This window comes from Odocoileus virginianus, chromosome 5, assembly GCF_023699985.2.
Source record: "Odocoileus virginianus isolate 20LAN1187 ecotype Illinois chromosome 5, Ovbor_1.2, whole genome shotgun sequence".
NCBI classification, from domain to species: domain Eukaryota; kingdom Metazoa; phylum Chordata; class Mammalia; order Artiodactyla; family Cervidae; genus Odocoileus; species Odocoileus virginianus.
Genome location: NC_069678.1, coordinates 4854439 through 4875815, shown reverse-complemented (window position 1 = coordinate 4875815; position 21377 = coordinate 4854439). Strand labels below are relative to the sequence as shown.

General features: G+C 46.7%; 1 protein-coding gene across 1 annotated transcript; it reads left to right on the top strand.

The window, feature by feature from the left end:
- The first annotated feature begins 5013 nt into the window (after positions 1–5013).
- On the top strand, positions 5014–19319 carry CD2 (CD2 molecule). The gene is made up of 5 exons (XM_020892333.2): positions 5014–5157; positions 5297–5599; positions 10301–10534; positions 14627–14749; positions 18526–19319. Exons 1-5 carry the CDS (start codon positions 5097–5099, stop codon positions 18819–18821), a joined length of 1017 nt encoding a protein of 338 aa, XP_020747992.2. The 5' UTR covers positions 5014–5096; the 3' UTR covers positions 18822–19319.
- The last annotated feature ends 2058 nt before the right edge of the window (positions 19320–21377 follow it).

Here is a 21377-nt window from a genome sequence, read left to right as displayed (position 1 = left end):
CTCGGATAGGACTGAAGTGACTGAACACACAGGGGATTAAACTGTCGATCCCAATTCATCCCACTCCCCAGCCCTCCACACGCACATATCTGTTCTCTATGTCTGCATCTCTAAAATGGTACAGATCCCCATAAGAGTTTGACGGCCACTTTCACCATCACGTGTAAGATTTTCATTGGTTACCTTATCTGGCCCTCACCACAACCTTTTGAGCAAAACTGAGCAAGCAGAATGACTGCCCCCCCCCCCCTTGCCATTTCAGACTCATTGAAACTGAGGCTCAAAGAGGGACTGTGTGGAGCACGCAGCTAGCAAGTAGGCAAAGTCAGAACTGTCTTTAAACTGGGTCTTCCAGCTCGAATCCAAGCACATCACCCCTTCTTTCACCTTCCCTATTCAGCTCTTCATGCCACCAGCATTTGCTGTGTTTTGCTGTTTATTGGAGAGTTGTATGGACTTCCAGCCACTGTGGACCCTTCTCAGGGCTCAGCCAGCTGGGGTCTCCTTCCTGCTCTCCTCAAGTGCTGGCCCTCAGTCTGTTTTCCTCTGTTCTTCAGCCGGCACCAGCTTCTTGTGACCTGGGCTCGTGTCCCCCAGCCTAGCAGCTGAGAAGGGCTCTGTTTCACCGCTTAGTTCACAAGCTCACAGGCCCTGCTGGCGATCCAGCTAAGCAACCCCGAGAAATAAATACAGGAAAGAAGGCTACAAAAATAAAAAGCAGCTAAAAGCAACACGTGCCCTAAAAAAATCATAGTTTCCTAGGTCTTCTCAGTCTTAAGTCCCCTGCTTTCTTGTTGGAAAGTGTTCAGAAGCCCTGGGAGCTTCCAGCTTTCGGGACTTTTTTCTGAAGGCAAAGTGTCTTGATGTTGTCCCTTCCCTTATTCTCTTAAGTAGGCCCCTTATCCAGAGCGTAATGGCAGACAGGAAAGAAAGCTGATGTTTGTTGAGGGTCTGCTAGGGGCCAGGCACTGCCCTAGATGCCCGACACCCATCACTTCATCTGACTCATAGTCAGCTTGAGAATGTGGAAACAGGCTCGCCAGCGGGACCTATCTGCCTAGATCTGTATAACTGGTACACGTGGGCCGGCTTGGTTTGGCTCAAAACTCGCTTCTCTGTAATCACATGATTATACGGCTAGTGACAAAACGTGTATTCCATCTTCTCTCAGAGCAATTTACCCCCCTGGGGGACTTCCAGTCTCAATGACTCTCATTTCAGGCATCCAGATTTCACACAGGAACTGTTTCCGTGGGCTGATTTTCTCCTGTCTGCTGCGTGGGTGGGAAACACAGAAGGAAAAGGAAACTCAAGTTTTCGCCCCAGAGGAAATAACATTGGGCGATGGACTTGGTGCTCAGATTCGGAGGTCTCCCACCTTGGAGCATACATAGGTGGCTGATTACATGAGGCCGCCTTTGACTGAACACCCAGTCGCTGCCTGGCAGTGAGCATAGCTGTGCACTGATGCTCATGCAATGCTAATGTGAGGCCAAGTATCAACGGGACCAGGCTGCAGACACTCACACACGTGGCCTTTCTCATCAGCACTGAAGCCACAACATACTCAATTTTTAGTATAAAATGCTTCGGAGAAGGCAATGGCACTCTTGCCTGGAGAATCCCAGGGACGGGGGAGCCTGGTGGACTGCAGTCCATGGGGTCACTAAGAGTCGGACATGACTGAGCGACTTCACTTTCACTTTTCATCTTCATGCACTAGAGAAGGAAATGGCAACCCACTCCAGTGTTCTTGTCTGGAGAATCCCAGGGACAGCGGAGCCTGGTGGGCTGCCGTCTATGGGGTCGCACAGAGTCAGACACGACTGAAGTGACTTAGCAGCAGCAGCAGCTACCTGCTTGCCTCCTGTTTTGCATGTCTCACCTGAGCTGGTGGGAAGGTATAATGAGGGCACAAGCCGAGGTACCAAAGAGAAGAGACGGATATGAAGTAGGAAGGCAAAGCTGGACTTAGTCACTCCTAAGTTGAGGGGGCACATGAAGGGTGAGAGGCAAAGATGACCCTGAAGTAGGAAGCAGAGACTGTCCCAGAGCCTGGGGATTAGGCTGCTGACTCGGACAAGGGGGACAGGAACACCCTAGAAACTCCATGGGCTCAAGACCCTCAACTGAAATGCGGAGAGGAGACCAGATCACTTCCTGAATTTCCCGCTGCTCTAATGTCTGACAATTCAGGACGTGCGGTTGGGTGTGAACTGCCAAAGTGTTAACAGAATCTGATTCTCTCCGAGAGCGTGCCCTTGACACATTGCAGGGACGGCAGGAGCAGGGACCGAAGGTATTTCGCTAGCCAGGGATAGATCTGTGAAAATGCCTTCCACCCCTTCACCTGCTTCTTGCTCTCTTTGACTATTTCCCCAGGAGTATTAGTTTAGATAAGAAGAGTCAGTGAAGATAAAACAAGAGACAGCTCCAGGAGGGCAGTGAGGATGCAGAGGGAAAATTTGGAATTAGTCATCGGCGGATTTGCCCTGGAAACTCACACATACAAGGGCAGGAACTGTACCCATCTTCTGTCCTGGGATTTTTTACCTAAGCAGAAGGTCTACTTATAATGAAAAAGAGATCAATTGAAAAGCAATATATGTTCAATTCAGAGATGTCAGAATAGCAACAGCCAAGAACAACAGAACAATAGGCATTATCCTACCACTCAGAGACCAACACCCTAGTGAATGTTCTTCCAAAAGATACACAAACAATGCTTTTTAAGAAACAAAAATAGGATTATATTGTTTATTGTAATCTTTTTCTCCTCATGTTTAGTTGGTTCATATCATGATTTGTTTAACAGATTTCCTCCTTTCAGATATTTAAATCATCTGCAATTCTGAGTTATAAAAAATTCTACAAGGTATAAATTTTAGCCAAGTCTTGTAAGTCTTTTATTATTTCTTTAAGATAAAATCATTCTTGTGGACTTGCTAGGTCAAAATATGAATATTTTTGATGCTTCTAATTCACACTGAGAAATTGTCTACCAGGAACTCTACATCTGCTTGTGTTTCTACTGTCCATATTCAAGAATGTCTGTTTTTACCATCATCGACATTGTATATTTTCATTTTTAAATAAAAGATGGAAATACACCTTTGTTAAAATTTATATTCCTTTGCTTGTTAATAAGTCGACTCCATTTTCATAGGTTTATTCAATCGTGCTTCTTTTTTGGTGAATTGTCCTTTGATGACCTTGGCCAGTTTAATATCAAGGTGTCTATGTTTTCTTTCTACATTTACATGAAAAATTTGATTTCAAAGATATTAACCTTTGTTACATATCATGCAAATAATTTGCCTCTTTCAATACCTTGTCTTTTAATGTTTCTTAGGGCTTTTCATGTACAAAGGTTTTAAATTTTACATAGATTTATCGATCCTTTTCTTTTTCAGTTTCTGTCCTTGAAGTCGTGCTCCTTCAACATTCAGAATTAAGTGAGATGGCAGTGTTATGTGGCAACCTGGATGAGAGGGGAGTTTGGGGGAGAACGGATACAGGTATATGTATGGCTAAGTCCCTTTGCTATTCACCTGAAACTATGATGACATTGTTGATCAGCTATACCCCAACACAAAATAAAAAATTTAAAGTTTCAAGAAAAAAAAAAGAATTAAATGAGATGTGAGAGGAGCAGGATTGATTAATATTTCAGAGAGAACAGACATCTGCTCTCCGTTTGTCCCATGAGAGCTTAGGAAAATTATCAGAAGGGCCAAGGCAGGGAGCACCATGGCCATCACCATGTCGTCTGGACCAGGACTTGGGAGGCTGTGGTTGGCAGCTGACTAGTGGGTGAGCCGCTTACAGGTAAGGGAGCTAGAGGCAAATTGTTTCTCAGGATCTGCATATGCTTTAGAACAGATGTGTTTTAAGCACCCTTTATTAAAAACACTTTTTATTACAGAAGGAATATGTTCATTATCAAAATTTCTAACTTCACTAAAGTTGATAAAATAGTGAAAGTTTCCTTTTTGCCTCCTCCAAATCCAAGTCCTGAAAGGCAAGTGCTGTGAAAAGTTTGGCATGAGTCTTTACAGATTTCTTCCTATGTCTACACTATTATAGTATAATACAATACAATATAACATAGAATATGCTCTTAGGGCTACTTCTTTCTATTTTAACTCAACCAATATTTCATCATATGAATATACCACAATTCTAGTTGTTTGAAAATTTTTATTACCAAAAAAGCTATAACAAATATCCTTGGACAGAATTTTTTCACATTTATTCAAGTATCTTTGAAAGATAGGTTTCTCAAATTAAAATTAGTAAGTAAAATATATATATATACATGTGTATATATATATATTTTAAAGTTTAGTGGAAACTGCCAAATCCCACCCATGGGAAGTATACTTTATACTCCCTCAAGTATTATATGAAGGTGCCTGCTTCTCCCAACATTCCCATCAATAATGTAAATCACTATCTTTTCTAACTTTGCCAATTTGAATGTGAAGATGGTGTTTTATGACTTACGTATAATAGCTGTTATATATATATATCTGTAGCATTAGATGTCTTCTCATACATTTATTGACATTTTTTCTGTAATGTATTTCTTCTACAAATTGCTTGTTTGTATTCTTTGTTCATTTTAAAAACCAAATTTCATTTGTCTTATTGATTGATAGGAATAATTTATCTATTTCAATAGTAATAATTTTTCACATACACTGCAGTAGAGGGCATAGAAGGCGGGCCGTAAGGTTGAATCTGGCTCCTTGTCAACTGAAGGGTGATTCTAAGTGGCTTACTTAGTCTGTTAGTTCCTCTTCTCTTTGACGAGCATAATAAAACCCACCCAAGGCTGCTGGGAGGATTAAAACATGATAAGAAGACACACTCACTTGCCCTGCTTGGCAAAGAAGTACCTCAGCCAGGTTGGTTTTCTGAATTGCATGTGCTTGTGTGTGAGTGTGTGTGTGTACGTCTGTTTTCTATGTTACTGTAAAGAAGCAAGAAAGAGAGGCACGTGGTTAAGCTCACAGGGGGTGGATTCCACTGATGTTACTTGAGTTCCTTTTGCAAGAAGAGCACAGAATCACAGAAGGAAACGATCCCCAAAGATGAACCTCGCATGTGAAATCTTAGCCAGCTTCCTTCTGATTTTCACTGTTCCCACCAAAGGTAAGTTGGTGTGAGGGTCTTCACTCTCACTGTTAGAAGCTCCGTTGGAGACCCTGAACTGAGCGTAAAAGTCAGAAAGGTCACAGCCCTGCTTTTGCTTGGTAGCAAGTCACCTCAGCAACTGTCTTGCTTTTTGTAGGTGAAGACCCTGAAAGCATTGTCGTCTGGGGTGCCCTGGATCATGACCTCATCCTGGACATTCCTGGTTTTCAAAGGAGTGATAAGGTAGCAGATATACAATGGAACAAAAACAAAGAGAAGATTGCACGAATCAGGAAAGACAAGCCACTTTACGACCAAATGGACAAATATGATATGTTTACAAATGGAACTCTGAAAATTAAAACTCTGATGAGAAACGATAGTGATCTCTATAAGGTAGGGGTATATAATTCAAATGGAGTAAACCTACTGAGCAAAACCTTTGATTTGAAGATTCAAGGTAAGTCTTTGATCCCTAAATTCCTCCATCTCAAAATGGGTGCTATTTAGCAAGCCAAAGAGTAACATTTATGCAAGGTCCCCAGCCCAGATGTTGGCCTTGGGGAGCCCTAAAGGAAACTGAATGCATTCCTCCTACCTCGATGCAAGCTCCAGTCTTGTGGGAGAGATAGACTCCACAGCTAATAGACCCTCATGTCTACACACTTCAACTCTCCAGAGGTGGTGGGGATGCTGGTTTGAGTGAAGGATCTAGATTGAGATGGCATTAATTAGGAGGAGGGGAATCAGTGGGCAGAAGGGGAAAAAGGTGGCCATTTCAGGTGGATGATGAAGGATAAGCTATGGGGCTAGGAAGGGGAGGCTGATTGAAGGGCAGTGGGTCTTCTGTCCAGAGAGACAATTTCAAGCCCTGATGTCCTGAAGGAGTGGTGGTAAGGCAGGAAAGGAATAATGCATTAAAGGATGAGTGGTTTCTAATCTGCTCAACATTAGCATGATCAAAGGTAGAAGGTGTTTTTGCTGGTATCTGTAGAAAATACACAAGATGTGGCTCTGTCTGTCTATGCATGTACTGGGTTAGCAGTAGTAACTGTGGGAGATGAAAGATGGAAGACTAGACAGGGGGCTGCTGCTTTAATCCAGGGGAAGCAGGAAGGGGCTGGTTGATGAGTCCTAATTCAGGCTTCATGTTGGAATCAGCTGAGGTACAGTAAAATTTACCAGTACTAAGTCCCATCCCAGACCAATTAAATCAGAGTTCCTTGGCTCAGGGTCTGGGCATTGTTGGCTCTAAACTCCCCAGGTGATTTTAAAGCACAGCTAAAGCTGATAACCAGTGGCCTAGACCAAAGGGTGCCTATAAAGTGCCTGAAGCATGCTTCCACTGAGGGTCATGTGTAGAAAAAGGATGAACAAAGTGGCTTGAGTTTGAGAGAGAGGAACAAGAAAGTAGAATTGAAATGACATTGCAGTTGCAAGTCCAGGGGTCACTTGGCAGGGCATGGATAACAGTAGAAGAAGAAGCTGAACTTTGCTTGGAGAAGAAGATGGAACCTGAGCCTGAACACAAGCCAGAGTTTCAGTGAGCAAATAAGCATTTCCGTGCCTGAGACAGGAAATGCTGCCAAAGGAAGGGCCCCCTCCTCCTACGTAAAGTCACCCTCCAGCTCTGTTCTTGAGCACGCGGACCTGGTGGCAGCCCCCACCCGCAACACTCACAGACATTGGCAGCCCCCGCCCCCTCCCCGCAGATGACAACTTTCCACACCTAGTCCGGCACCAGAATACAGAGTACAGCTCAGAAATGGGGTGAGATAGATGCAGCCAGAAAGGGCCTCTGTTGTGGGCTCTGGGAACCACAGATGTCATAACTTTGGCCAAGTATCCTGTTTTAAACTTGAGCTTCGCATTCATGTATCATTTAGTATTGCCTGGGTAATAATGGCTACTGATGATATGTCATGTACTTTGCTACACGCTCTTACTTAAGGTTCCCAACAATCCTGAGAGGTAGTTTTTCCCTTATCAACTATGAGGACACAGGTAGAGGTCTGACTGGAGCAAAGTCAGGATCCAAACCCAAGGCTGGTTTTAGCAAGGATGGTGACATTCTGCCCTCACCCTGCCCCGACCCACGCCTACCCCATCAGCTTTATTGAGATATAATGCACATACCAAAAAATCCACCCATTTAAAGTATATGATTCCATGGCTTGTAGTGTATTTACAGAGTTGTACAACCAAACCGGCAATCAATTTTAGAATGTTTTCACAACCTCAAAAATAAATTCTCACTCTTTTGCCAAAAGACAGAGATCTTTCCATGACACAACTGCCGTCTCGTGTGTGTGTGTGTAAATGTTACACAGCATGTCAATTTGTGATCCAGTCACCATTTCTTGCCACATGGCCTTGGGCAAATTCTCTATCTGCTCTGAGTCTGATTTTCATAATCATGACCCTATGGGGTATTCATGGGACAAGGCTTCAGGGAAACCTAACCATAGGTGCCTCAGGCCCCTGGGACACAGTACCTGTTTCCTCGGGGCTAGAGCTCTCTCCATCTCTTTGTTCCTTCAAGCTTCTCTGTTTCCAATCTTGGTACCCACAACTCCTTAATGAGGGGGCTGCTGCCATTAGCTGAGGAAGTCCCCTTAAAAGCAGATGTTAGTGGAGAAGATCATCCTAGCAACCTGGAAACAGAGAGCGTTCATCTATGAGATGTACCCTCACTCGATAATCATGCCTCTTGTACAAAGCTGTCTTACAGAGACCGTGTATACAAAGATATGCTTTCAAGTGGCTGCACATAGCTGGGTGGTTTATGTCAGTGAAATACTGGAAAGATCTTAAAGTCCCCGGCAGTTAGAAACTTACTGATTAAATCAAGAATGTATGCACGCTCAGTCACTCAGTCCTTTCCGACTCTGTGATCCCATGGGCTGCTAGGCTCCTCTGTCCATGGGATTTTCCCAGCAAGAATACTGGAGCGGGTTGCCATTTCCTCCTCCACGGGATCTTCTTGACGCAGAGATGGAGCTTGCGTCTCCTGCATTGGCAGGCGGATTCTTTACCACTGAGCCACCAGGGAAGCCCTTAAAATCAAGAATACATCATTAAAAAAAGATGGTGGAGATGTATATTTATTGGTGTTCGTAAAGTAAAGAATTTCATAATAGATCAGTAAGGGAAAAAGGCAGACTAAAAAATCATATGATCCAATTTTATTTTTTAGAACATTATTTATATATGGTATGCTGGCATAGAAAACATTTGTTAGATGCATTGAAACATTAGTAATTATTGACTCTGTGTGATAGAATTGTAAGTGATTTTTAATCTTCTTGAAACTTTTTTGATATTTCATCAATTTTTATAGTGATGTGATTTACTTGTATGCTTTTTTTACTCATATTTTTAAGTGAAGGATAATTGCTTTACAACACTGTGTTAGTTTCAACTGCACAGCAACATGTAGATTTATAAATAGAAAAAAAAAAAAGAGTATTTCCATTTTGAAAACACAGACAAACTCCTCAACTCAACTCCTAGAGCATGCACTGACCCTGTCTTGGCGTACGGTGATGTTTTTCCACCCTCTTCATTTGGGGTCACACTGAATCTCTGGATGGAAAAACACTTAATTTCTGCATACCTATATTCTGGGACAGAAATGAAATTTGGTGAGAAAGTTCATGGGGAAGATATGATTGTCTGGGAGTCAGGGAGGGAGGAAATCATTAAGGAAAAAAAAATGCATGATGAATGGAAGGATGCTGAGAAGAGGGGGCAAATCTGAGGAAAGGAAGGGAAGGCAGGGTGAGAAAAAGGGCAGAATTTGGTCACAGCTCACAAGTGGTGGAATACGATTTGAACCTGGTCCAAATGACTCCAAGGCCAGGGCTTTTTCTTTCATGACACAGCCTTCGAATATTAGCATGTCAGAAAAGGAGAGGCAAGCGTGTGTGATTATAACAGCCACCATCAGTATTGTGTGTGCTCGGTTGCTCAGTTATGTCCAACTCTTTGCAACCCCATGGACTGAAGCCCACCAGTGTCCTCTGTCCATGGAATTTTCCAGGAAAGAATACTAGAGTGGGGCGCCACTTCCTACTCCAGGGGATCTTCCCTACCCAGGGATCGACCTATGTCTCTTGTGCCTGCTGCATTGGCAGGTGGGTTCTTTACCACTGTGCCTCCTGGGAAGCCCTACCACCAGTATTGCCAGAGCCTATCCATGTGCCAGGGCTTTGTCAGCTGTCAGTCCTGCTGTACAGGTGGGGAACGTCTTTCTCATCCTTATCTGTGGGTGAGGACCAGTGAGGTGTGGGGAGTGGCCCAGCAGCTCTGGGAGGATGAAGGGGCTCTGTCTGTCCAGAGCTTGAGCAGCACCACTGCTCCCAGGATATGCCGGGGGAAGGAGGAGGGAGTTTTCATTTGTGACCAAGGCCCCAGGCTACACACATACCAGTTTCTCCAGGGTCAGGTTCCCAGTTGCTCTTAAAGCATTTTTCCCAACCCACCATCCCCCCACAGACTCCTGTGCCATGTGGGGATCAGGACACGGTAAACCTCTTAACCGTATGACTGAACTTGAATTTGGGAGGGTGAGCTCCTCTCCCGATTTGCCATTTGTTAGTGGGTACCTTTGGACCATCCATTTAACCCTCCCAGACCCTTGGGTACTTCATCTATAAACAGGAAGAAAAACATCATCTTCTCTGTTTGTTAGGATGAAATGATATCATATACGTGAAAGCATTTTAAGGTATAAAGAAAGAAAAAAGTGAAGTTGCTCAGTCATGTCCGACTCTTTGTGACTCCATGGACTGTAGCCCACCAGGCTCCTCCATCTATGGAATTTTCTAGGCAAGAGTACCAGAGTGGGTTGCCATTTCCTTCTCTAGAAGATCTTCCCAACCCAGGGATCAAACCCAGGTGTCCCACATTGCAGGTAGACACTATACTGTCTGAGAATATCATGTATATTTTACTGATATATCTATAATTATCAGAAATAAATTTATTCTGAATGTGCTATATAAATAACATAAAATAGAAATGATATTTTAAAAATTGCTAGGGATCTTTGAAATTGTTTCCTGGTCCCCAACTAACTCCATTTCCCCTCTCTAAATAGGTATATCTTCTACAATCAGTAAGTTGCCTGACTTGAATTGGATCTTTCTTTTCTTTTCAGAGATGCTCTCAGGACCTGAAATTAACTGGACCTGTACCAACAGAACTGTGAGCTGCAAGGTAGAAAACGGAAGTGATCCTAAATTAGAACTGTTTTTAAATAAGAGCACTGTCCAACAAGGTCATCAGAGGCTCATCACCTACAAGTGGAACACCAAATGGAATAAAACATTCAAGTGCGTGGCGCATAACCATGTTGATAAGAAAGTCAGCATGGTGACCGTCACATGTCCAGGTGCGTGGTGGGCACTGATCAGGCGCCACAAGTTCACATCACAGTCCAGCCTTTACGGCCGAACAGGCAAGGACTGCTCCAGGGCTTGGGTGCCTGGCCTGGGAGGCCACTTAGGCTCAGGGTGAGAACTGAAAACACCCCTCTTTCTCCTGGAAATCTCCAAGGGAAGGCTTAGAGGAGAGAGGAGGTAGTGTTCTATGCTTACCCATCTTGGGATTCTTCTCACAGAGCATGGTCTAACCTCAGGTAATTAAAAAGGTGCTCTTCTAGGAGAAAGAATTGCTGAGTTGAAGAGATAAAAGGAGCTGAAATGGTTATCTCATACAGACTGCCCCTTGCCAGAGAGGCAAACTGACTTGCCTACAGTCTCTCAGCTAGTCAGGGACCATGACTGTGACCCCAGGGCAATGATGGAGAAGGGAGCAAGAAGGATTCCTCTCTGGAGGGGAGATGGTCAGCACCTCCTATCAGAGACAGGAGCAGAAGGGCTCCTTCTAGAAACTCAGGAAGTGAAGGACTTGGAGAGAGGACAAGCTTGAGGCCGGGGAGGACAGTGAACCCAGGTGGGCAATGCTCTTACTGCCTCAGAGCAGAGTGCTCAGCACAGAAAGTTCTGAAATCTCAAGGGTCTAAGTTCCTTCCTGGTCCCCAACTTGACATGACCCCCAAAAGTAATTTTTGAAAGATGGCCTGCTCTGGCCTGAGAGACTGGGGTCTGGACTTCTAGTTTCGGTCTGTCTAAATGTACCGGGATGGCCTGGACAGAATTCCTTCCTCTTTCTGGGCTTCAGCCTCCTGGGCCACAAAGAAGATAAGCCCTGTGATCCCCAAGAGTCTACTCATCTAATACTCCACGATTATCTTTCCAGTGCTGTCTGGTCAATCCCCGGAAAGGAAACTGAAAAAAAAAAAAAAAAAGAAAGAAACAGTGATCTGGCCAGATTTCCTTAGTTTCTATAGCAATTTTGGCTGGTCAGTTATCCTAGGAAGCAACCCTGAGCTGGTGTGAAGTCAGAAGTAAGATTTTAATATATACTTTGAATTAGTTATCAGTTGTGTAACAAATGACCCCATATTTAGTGGCTTAAAACAGCAAACAGTGTTGAAGATAGTAATCTCACGGTTTCTGTGAGACATTGAATCTGGGACTGGCCTAGCTGATGGTTCTGGCTCAGAGTCACTCATGCAGCTATCATCAAGGTTCCAGCAGGGGTGCAGTCAGGTCAGTCAGGTAGAAGCACTGCTGAGGGAGGTCCCACTCCCAAGTTTACTCATGGCGGGCATCCGGCTGCCTCACAATATGGCAGCCACTTCCCTCAGAGCCCCTTGAGAAAGAGCAACAGTAAGGGCCTGGCGCAAAAGCCAGGTCTTTGGCCTCGGGTCCCATCACCACTGCTGTGCTCTCTTCATTCAGGAGCCGCTCAGTAAGCCCGGCCCGCATTTAATCAGAAGGGGTCGCACACAGGTAGAAATCTCAGGAGGCAGGGCTCGGTGGGGACCGTCCTAGAGGCCACAAGTCACGTGCTCAGACCAGCGTCACGTCACCTCCTATGAAATCTCTGCCTCCCAGCCATCCCTCCATGCCCCCCCTCACTAAGGCACAGTGACTGAGGTAGCCCCTCCTCGACTTCACAAGCTCTTATCCCCTTTCAGGATTCTCTTAATTAGAGTTGCCAGATTTAGCAAATTGAAAAAAACAATAACAAAAAACAGTGTAAATATTTTTTTTTTGGTCACTCTGCGTGGCATGCAGGATCTTAGTTCCCCAACCAGGGACTGACCCCACACCTCCTGCATTGGAAGCACAGAGTTTTAACCACTGGATTGGCGAGGAAGTCCCTAAAAAGACAGTATAAGTGTGCTCCAAATGTTGCATGGGACACCCTTATACTAAAACATTATTCATTGTTTATTTCTAATTTAACTAGTCATCTCCTGTATTTTATCTGGTAATGCTACTTCATGTGTATTTTAACTAGATCCCAGCAGTGTAAAAATGTGTGTGCATTATGGATGGAGGAAGAGAGGAAGGGCTTTGGGGGGAGCTGGGGCTCGAAGACTGGAACCTTCCTGTCACCTCCTTGTGGTGCAGAGTTGGGGGAGCCAGCTGGGGGAAGGGGCACTAGAGAGATGGGAGGAATACCTAGGGCAAGTCTGGGGAGGACAAGTTTGCTCTTGAAGACCCTAAAGTGGCTCTAGATGCATCATCCTAAAAGACCAAGGCAGAGAGGAGCAATGACACGATTAACCACTTGGCTCAAAACAGATAAGCATGTACTTAAAATCAAAATAGTAGGAGGAGGGAGCAGGTTTGGACACGAGAAAGGACTCTACCTCATGAATTCATGGGCATATTATCTCTGAGAGGGAGTGCAGGAAGGAGCGTGGCTGGATTCAGTGACTGTAAGGACATAGCTACCTCTGAGACATGCTGGAACCTTCCCCACAGAAAGCACCCAGAGGCCATGCTGGACAAATCTGTGAACAGACTGTGTGGGGCACACCTACATTCCCAAGTATGCCCAGATAAGGGCATGCTTGTCCTGTCTGAGGACTCTGAGGAGACAAGCTGGTGTCTGCATGGTTTAGCCCCATGTTCCTCAACTGGTCCTAGGCTTGCCCCCAACCCCCCCCCAGGTCAGACCGTGGGAAGTCCTTGGCTGAGCCCAAGGTGGATTCTGATAGCCCTGACCCTTCCTCCAAGCAGACAGAACCTGAAGGGCCCTTCTGCTTTTCCCAGTCCAGTTTCACAGCAGGTTAGGATTATGCCTGCTTTCCTGATGGAAGCCCCTTCATCCACAGAGCCTAGAAAGTCTATATAACCAGCAGGCAAAGAATGGGTGAGAGAGAGATACACTTAGGAAGAAAAGCAAGGATTAACAAACCACTGCAGTCTGAACACCTGTTTAGTTTGGTTTCTGAGCTTGCTCCTGGGGCCCATCCTGGGCTTCATGTATAACAGTATCTTCCCAAGAATGTTTGGCTGGAGAAGGGTTTCCTTGTGATGCTGGGCTGAGCTCTGTTCATTCTCAGGATGGACAAGTCCCCTGACCCCTGGCCCCAGCTGCTGACTCTCTGACTACTGTGACTCACAAATGGGCAGATGGCCCAGCATCCCTCTCAGGAAACAGCTCCCAGAAGTGCCAGTGCCCAGAACTGTAGTCAAGGCAGGCCCCCATCTTTGTGTGTAGTTTCACACTTTATAAAGCACTTTCACATCCATTATCTGATTGACTTCCAACAGCCACCTGTAATGTAAATTCATTATCTCCATTTTTTCAAAGTCAGGAACAGGCTCAGAGAGGTGAAGTAACTGGCCAAAGGTCACACAGCTCCTACCTAGAAAAGCCTGCACTCAAATTGATTTCTCTTAACATAGTCATTGTTATTCTCGTTGCATTATAGCAGCTGAAGGTTTGTGAGTTGAAGATCAAGTTCACTGCTGCGGCTAACTCACTGTGTGTCTGAGTTTCTCTCACAGGCCAGGGAAAATCTGGGAGAGGGTGCTGGCTTTGAGGTTAGAGAGCTGGGCTGGACACATGAAACATGGATCCTGTCTTTGGGAACTACCTGGTCATGAGAATGAGGAAAAAGCAGTCATGATGTAGGAGGGCAACCAGAGATGAAGCTGGATAAACAGTGCAGAAACATGAAGATGAGGGGCTGCTTAAAGGAACCACTCGGGAATGGATGCTGTGTGACCTCAGGCAACTTATCCTTCCTCTTTCCTTGTGCATGAAACTAGAGATTATGTTAGATTTTCTCTAACCTCGTTCTCAGATCTAAATTTCTGTGACAACCTCCTTGAGAAGGGACAGAGCCTTGGCTCACAAAGAATCAGGCATTTCTGGTACAGGAGAAGAGCTCTCGAAGGAGCCTTGTGAAAGGGGCTTATCTTGAACCCTGGACTCCTTGAAGTATTGACCCTGTTCACCAGCCTCCATAAGCTTAGCCTCCATGAGGCTGAGAAGTCCCATCAAACTCTTTCATCCATAAGATGGGAGGCAGGAGTCCTTGAATCCTCGGCCAGGGCAATGAAATGGTCCCTCTCCCCAGGACCTCCCATCCATGCCGCATCTGTTCCTCTTGCAGATGAAGGCCTGGATTTGTACCTCATCATCGGCATTTGTGTAGGAGGCATCGTCTTGCTCATCTTCGTGGCACTACTCATCTGCTACATCAGCAGGAGGAGAAAACAGAGCCACAGGAGAGATGGTAAGCTCCCCCTTCTTCTGTCCCACCGCAGGCCCAGGTGAAATCCCCGTGGAAACTGCTCATGGGGCTGGCACCCAGAGTCTGGAAAGAAAAGACTGGAGATGGGTAGTTTCAGAATGTCAGGGCCTTCACCGGCGGTTAGTTTGTTCCATTTTGTGGTTAGCTTGAGTTTTGAAAAACAGATTCTCAGTGGTGACAATAGGGGAGATTTGAGACGCTCAGTCCAGGTTGGCCTCACTGGAATCCACCAGCTGAAGCTGACTCGGTGCAAAGCTATGTGGACATGCTTTGAATGAGCCATGTGTATCTATGTGGATAGAAAGATTAGCTTCAAAACACCATGTCTATGAACCAACATCTTGTCTTCTCCTGAGCGGGGGTGGCCAGGCTGGGTTCAGGACCAGTCTCCTAGGAACACAGGTAAAATTTCAGGACACTCACTGGGGACTCACAGGAGCACATTTGTTCTAAAACTGGGTGTTTCTATTCCCTTTCCAATTCACTGTTCCAAGAGGAGGTGTCAGGGCTGTGAGTGTTTCTTCCTTGAATCAGTCCTGACAACCCACTAAGAAAGAAAACGTTATGCTCGTGAGGAGCTGGCTCAAGGAGCATCCAGGCCACCCAAAGCAGTGTGTTCAGAAAATGATATTTCTATGGACACTGTAATGAGGGTGTTAGGGAGAGATGCTACAGGTGAGTCCAGCAGGGGCTGTCCAGTCATCAGCAGGACGTGAGGCCAGGTGGACAGGTCCTCAGGTTCTGCACAAGCTCACATTCACAGCAGGACTGGGTCCCCCCATGTGGGGTCTCTCCCTGGAGTGAGCCTGGCATTCCCAGGCCAGCTGCCTCTGCAACCGCCCAAACAAAGACCTGGTCTGCACCTCCCCAGGCAGTGGTGGCCTTGGGCCACCTTTGGATTTATCTTCCTTACTTTAGACTTCTTTCCTCAGGTCTCCCTCAGGCCACTGCTCCAGCATGGGCCCAAGCTTCCACCTCCCTTTCTCCCGCACCCTCCACCCCAGTGGACCAGAGCTGTTTGTTAGTCCCATAAGCACACACGGTTTCCTCACTTCTTGGCCCGACTCAGGCAGTTTTCCATCCCCATTCCCCCTGCAAAGGCTCCTGCCCCACTGCTTGAGTCAAAGAACACATGCTTGGACCTCACATGCCACCCGGTGGCAAAACAACTGCTCTTTCATGAGGCTGAAATGACCAACATGATGATCAACTCATGTTGACAAAGCAGTTGTCTGTGCCAGACCCTAATCTGTAATGGGATGCTTTTTAAAAATGTATTTATTTTTAATTGGGGGAATAATTGCTTTACAGTGTTGTGTTGGTTTCTGCCATATATCAATATGAATCAGCCATAGGTTTACCCATGTCCCATCCCCTCTTGAACCTCACTCCCTAATATGGTGCTTTATATTCAATATCTCATCCAACTTTCTGCATGATCATATGAGACAGATAATATTCATTCAGCTGAAGTTTAAGCTCAGTGAGGTTAAATGCTTTGTCCCAAATACCATGGCCAGTAGGCTGAGTTAGGACAAGGGTGAGGTGAACAAGGATCCCTGGATACAAAAGTTGAGAAGACCTCCACCTCCAGGGTTGACCCTGCCCTTGCACAGCCCCAGGGGTTGGGGCCTCCTTTGGTTTTGTGCTCTGGGTGGCTGTTTGCTTCATCTAGTCCTGGCCTAGTGCTGAGTAACCAGGAGATGCAGTGAGGGAGGAGAACATTGAGGCTGGAGGGATTCCATGCAGCCGTGGAGCAATGTGGGCCGTGGCTGGAGTTGCGGGCGTGGGTGGGCTGCACAGAGCTTTGATGACCACCTTGTCTGTCCAAGCCAACCTGAGGGGTCAGCCCCTTGGCCACACCCCTCTCTTCCTCCCAGAACTCATGGCTCTTTGTCTGCATCTCTCTAGTGGCCCTGGGCCCTTACCAGAGACTGACATTGTGATCTGCTGTCCTGGTTTCTGCCGCTTGTTGACTTTAGGCTATCTAAGAAGAGTGCTTGTGTCTGAGCCATCACAGGCACTTAGCAATGGTACCTAATACCTAGAAAATGGGGAATAAGTGTTCTAAAAACAAATGAACAAAACAGCGGGTGACCAGACTAGCAGTAAGCAAATGGCCAGCTCTGGCTTTCAGTCCAAGGATGGAAAAAGGCTTTCCCATGGCCCCATAGCTGGGACCTGGGGTTGAGACTCAAAGTCCTCTGCATGGCCTCATGGCACCACCTCTGCCTCCTGAAGGCACCAGAGATGGCACAGAAGATATGTTTTTCCCTTTCTGTGCGTTTCACTTTTTGTGCTCAGAGTACTCCAGCATCTCCTCACCAAAACCTGGCGTTTGGCTTTGAGCCTTCGCGTTCAGAGTCACCCAAGGCCTGGATTTCCAGCAGTCGGAGGAGGCTGCTCCGGCTTCCCTGTGGCTCAGCTGGAAAAGAATCCGCCTGCCATGCGGGAGACTTGGATTTGATCCCTGGGGTTGGGAAGATCCCCTGGAGGAGGGAACGGCTACCCACTCCAGCATTCTGGACAGAAAAATTTCATGGACTGTATAGTCCATGGGGTCACAAAGAGTCAGACACAACTGAGCGACCTTCACTTCACTTTCACCTGAAGTCACAGGGTGGTGCTCAGAGGGCACGTGTTTCCTAAACCATGCACCCCTGTGCTGACGTGAGCAGCCAGCCACCGCAGGGAGGGCGTCCTCGTTCTGGCTTTCTAGAGAACACCGTGAGGATGGCTTTGGGCTCAGGGTAGGAAATACCTGCCTTGTAGCACGAAGGGGGCCAGAGGGGCCACCGGGGCCCTCCAGGCCTACGGCTCCTGAGCATCCTCAAAGGTTTCCTCTGTGATTTCAAAACAGCAAAGGGAAAATGACATTACTCTGAGTTGTAGGCCTGTCTTCATGGATTGCCATTACAGAAAACAGAAAATCCCAGAGAGGTGAGTGACCAGAGGAGGAATTTTTCTTCCAAGTCCAAGAGCATGGGGCTGGCTTATGAATTTCTGAGACACTAATATGTTTTTAAGGACTAAACAGCCCCTTGTGTATGTCCCAACCCCTCACCAGAATGTGGGTGAATTACAGAAGTGGGTGAAAGGTGGATCTCACGCAGAGACCTATCTGAAGGCAGGTGGTTACTAACATTCTTTCTGACTGTGTCTGTCAGTCACTCAGTCGTGTCTGACTCTTTGCGTCCCCATGGACTGTAGCCTGCCAGGCTCCTCTGTCTGTGGGGTTCTCTAGGCAGGAACGCTGGAGTGGGTTGCCATACCCTTCTCCAGGGGATCTTCTTGATCCAGGGATTGAGCCAGGGTCTCCCACACTAGAGGCAGATTCTTTACCATCTGAGCCACCAGGGGAGCCCCTCTCTGACTCCTCAATCCTATTATAAGGCCTCTGACCCTGAGCGGCGCTAGGGTGTGATACCTGGGATGACTCAGAGTCAGGACTGGGGTCTAAGTGCCCTCTCTGCTCCCTGGAGATCCAGGCATCATGTTCTCCACTGCATTCCTTGCCTCTGACTTCCTAAGTTCTCTGACGCCCTGGGCTGTCCCTCTATCTTGCTGTGGGTCTTTCTGTCCTCCCCCTCAAGACTTGGAATCTCTGGAGAGCAGAGGTGGCTTCTGCCTTCTCATCATATCCCCCCCAGAGCAGCTAGCACGCTGTGGTGTACACAGGAGGTGCACTCAATATTGTTACACCAATCCTGATTTTTGCCAAGAGAACTCTTCAGAGAACTCTTCTTTGATCCTTGCAGATGAGCAGCTGGAGATAACAGCACAGAAAGCAACCCTTGAGGAAAGAGGCCGGAAGCCTCACCAGATTCCAGTCTCAACTTCTGCAAATCCAGGCATGTCCCAAACTCCTCCAGTACCTGGTCATCGTTCTCAGCCCCCCGCTCATCGTCCCCGGCCTCTTGGCCCCCGTGTCCAGCCCCAGCAGAAGAGGCTTCCTCCGACGCCAGGCACACAAGTTCACCAGCAAAAAGGCCCTCCCCTCCCCAAGCCTCGTGTTCAAACGAAACCTCCCAGTGACGCCGAAGAAAACTCCTAACTCTGTGCCGTGGCTGTCCTCTTCCTCTCATCAAAAGAGATGAATACCCGTCCTTTCCCATAAAAGGCAGGGTGGGATTTCTCTACTCTGGGTGTGCACACCCACACCTCCATCCTCCAGCAAGGGTGCTCTCCAAACAGACCATGGTCGCCTCCCCAGCCCGTGAGCCACAACCACGTGAGCCACAGCCTGTGCCTTTTAACACAGCCACATGGTCTGACGTCTGGAGTCTCTGGCCCCCTTCCCCAATCACCACTTCACCAGGAAGGGAAGAAACAATAAAAGTGCGCACATTAGGACTGGGTGATAGAGCGCAGAATCCTAGAGGTCTCCCTGTTCCCTCTCAGAGCACGTGCCTGTGTCTGATGTCAAGCAGTCACTGTGGCCGTGTCTTGTACAAGCAGCTTCCTGCTTGAGACACTCTTGGTTTTCTTATGTGCCTGGTGGACACTTGCTCACTGTATTGGGAGTAGCAGTGAAATAAAAGCCTTGACTTGACCCCAGGTGTCATCTAGTGCTGAATGGGAAAGAGGCTATTTGGTGTAGTATGACCCCGCCACCAAATCTGGCCATCCCAGTTCAACCGGTTCCCCTTAATCCCCCACCAGAACAACTGACATCCACTCCGCAGGTTCCAGGTGCAAAGCTGGACCCACGGCCTATTGGTAGATTTGTATAAGGAATTGAAATCTCTATGCACAAACTTCAACAAGAGGCACCAGAAAACATAACCTCATTTGCAGTTTCACTTCCTTGGTTCTTCAGACATGTTCATGGTGATCTGTAGAACCATCCTTGAAAAGAGGGGGGTCCATAAAGACTGGAGGCGCCACGAGCCTGTCAGAGAACATGCCAAAGGGGCAGGCTGAGACACAGCTCGGTCGAAGCAAACCCCAGGTCTTAAGTGACCATGATTAAAAGGTCAGCCCCCCCCCCCCCCCGCCCTCAGCTGGCAGTCATGCTAGTTGTACTTTGAGGGAAGTGGGGGAGAAAAAAAAAAAACAGTTTACAGTTAAGGTTCTAAAGCAGTAGATGGTGAGAAGGCACCTGGTTTGCAATGTTGGCACCACGCTGTTTGCGGTCCTGGTCCCCCCCGCCTTCTCCCAGCTTCTTAGACTTGTTAAACCCTGTCAAGCTCTGGCAGGAAGCTCTGAGGTCTAAACCACAAAGTCTCTGTACATTCAGGACTTCCTGTCAGAGCTCACAGAGGGTTGAGCTGCTCTTTTCTCTGAACCTGGGCTTCTATTGTTTTAACCCCCAGAGTTAATTATTAAGAATAATGATGAATGAAGGCCCATCGCCTCCTGAAATTCTAACATGGAGTCTAGTCAAGTGACAGGCATCATGAGATCTACTAGGAAGAGAAAGGAAGGTCTTAGCACGGCCCCCTTTTTCCTTCCTCATTGCAGTCCTGTGCCATTGCATCAGCCATCCTGCCCGAATAACTCCTAACCCATTCCCTTCCTGAAGCCCTCCCTGGCTTTTGCAGCCCTGTGCTCTGCCTTCTTCCCGCAATCTTGTGGCATACATATGGTACAGTGCCTATAACTATTCAATCCCTACATCACTTATTCATTCAGCAAACATTTATTGAACTTGTGCTACATACCAGGCTCTGTGCTACATGCTAGAAACACAGAGGCACACACATCTTTGCTTTCCAGGTGCTCAAGTTGCGGGAAGGGTGGACTAATTCCAGGATAAATATAACCGTGTGATAAGTATTGGTTAGAGGCCAATACGGGAGCCCAGAGGAAGGACTTGGAATCTGGATTGGTTGGCAGGCCTGGGGGACCCGGAAGGCTTCCCGGAGGAGGTGGCATTTGAATTGAGTTGTAATAGATGAGTCAAAAAAACTGCTGAAGCAGAGGTGTAGAATCACCCCTGTAGAGGGAGCATGAACTTTGCTCCTGCTGACTATCTGTTGAGGTAAATATGTTATTCCTTTATCAACTACTACGTTTCATCAGTTTGAAGACACTATTGATTTTAAATGGCACCATTATTTACACACCATTCGAAAGAAAAAGTACCCTCAATTGCACTTTAATAAATGCTAAGATACAGTCAATTTGTAGGTTCAACCCTATTCCTGAGGTGTTAAAATGTGAAAAAAATGTGTTTAGAACTAATGAAATGGAGTTAAAAAGCCTCCTGAGGACTTTGGCCATTTCTCATCATTGCCCCTACCGAAAATTTCACTGAAAATTTACTGAAAATTTCACTGGCCAGTTGATTCAATGGGTGAGTACAGTCTTGATGAAAGAAAAAGAAACAACCACCGTGGCATCTATTGGGTTGGCCAACAAGTCTGTTTGGGTTTTTCTGTAACACCTTACTGAAAAACCCAAACAAACCTGCTGGCCAACTCCAAACATACGTAAAATACACTTCCTGGCCTGCTGGAATCTCTGCCACGAGGCAGAAAACACTGGCCTTGCTTGAAATTTGTGCTGTGGTCACCACTGCTGATGGTTGTGTGACCTCCCACTGACCTTGTCCCAGATTGTGGACTTTCTGAGATGTGGTCAGGCCAGCTACAGAATAGCTTGTGAA

Bases quoted from the DNA above. Each gene is read 5' to 3' on its own strand.
- CD2 (XM_020892333.2), top strand. From the start codon at position 5,097: ATGAACCTCGCATGTGAAATCTTAGCCAGCTTCCTTCTGATTTTCACT. The intron at 5,600-10,300 runs GTAAGTCTTTGA...TTTTCTTTTCAG, and splicing joins CTTTGATTTGAAGATTCAAG to AGATGCTCTCAGGACCTGAA. The intron at 10,535-14,626 runs GTGCGTGGTGGG...TTCCTCTTGCAG, and splicing joins GGTGACCGTCACATGTCCAG to ATGAAGGCCTGGATTTGTAC.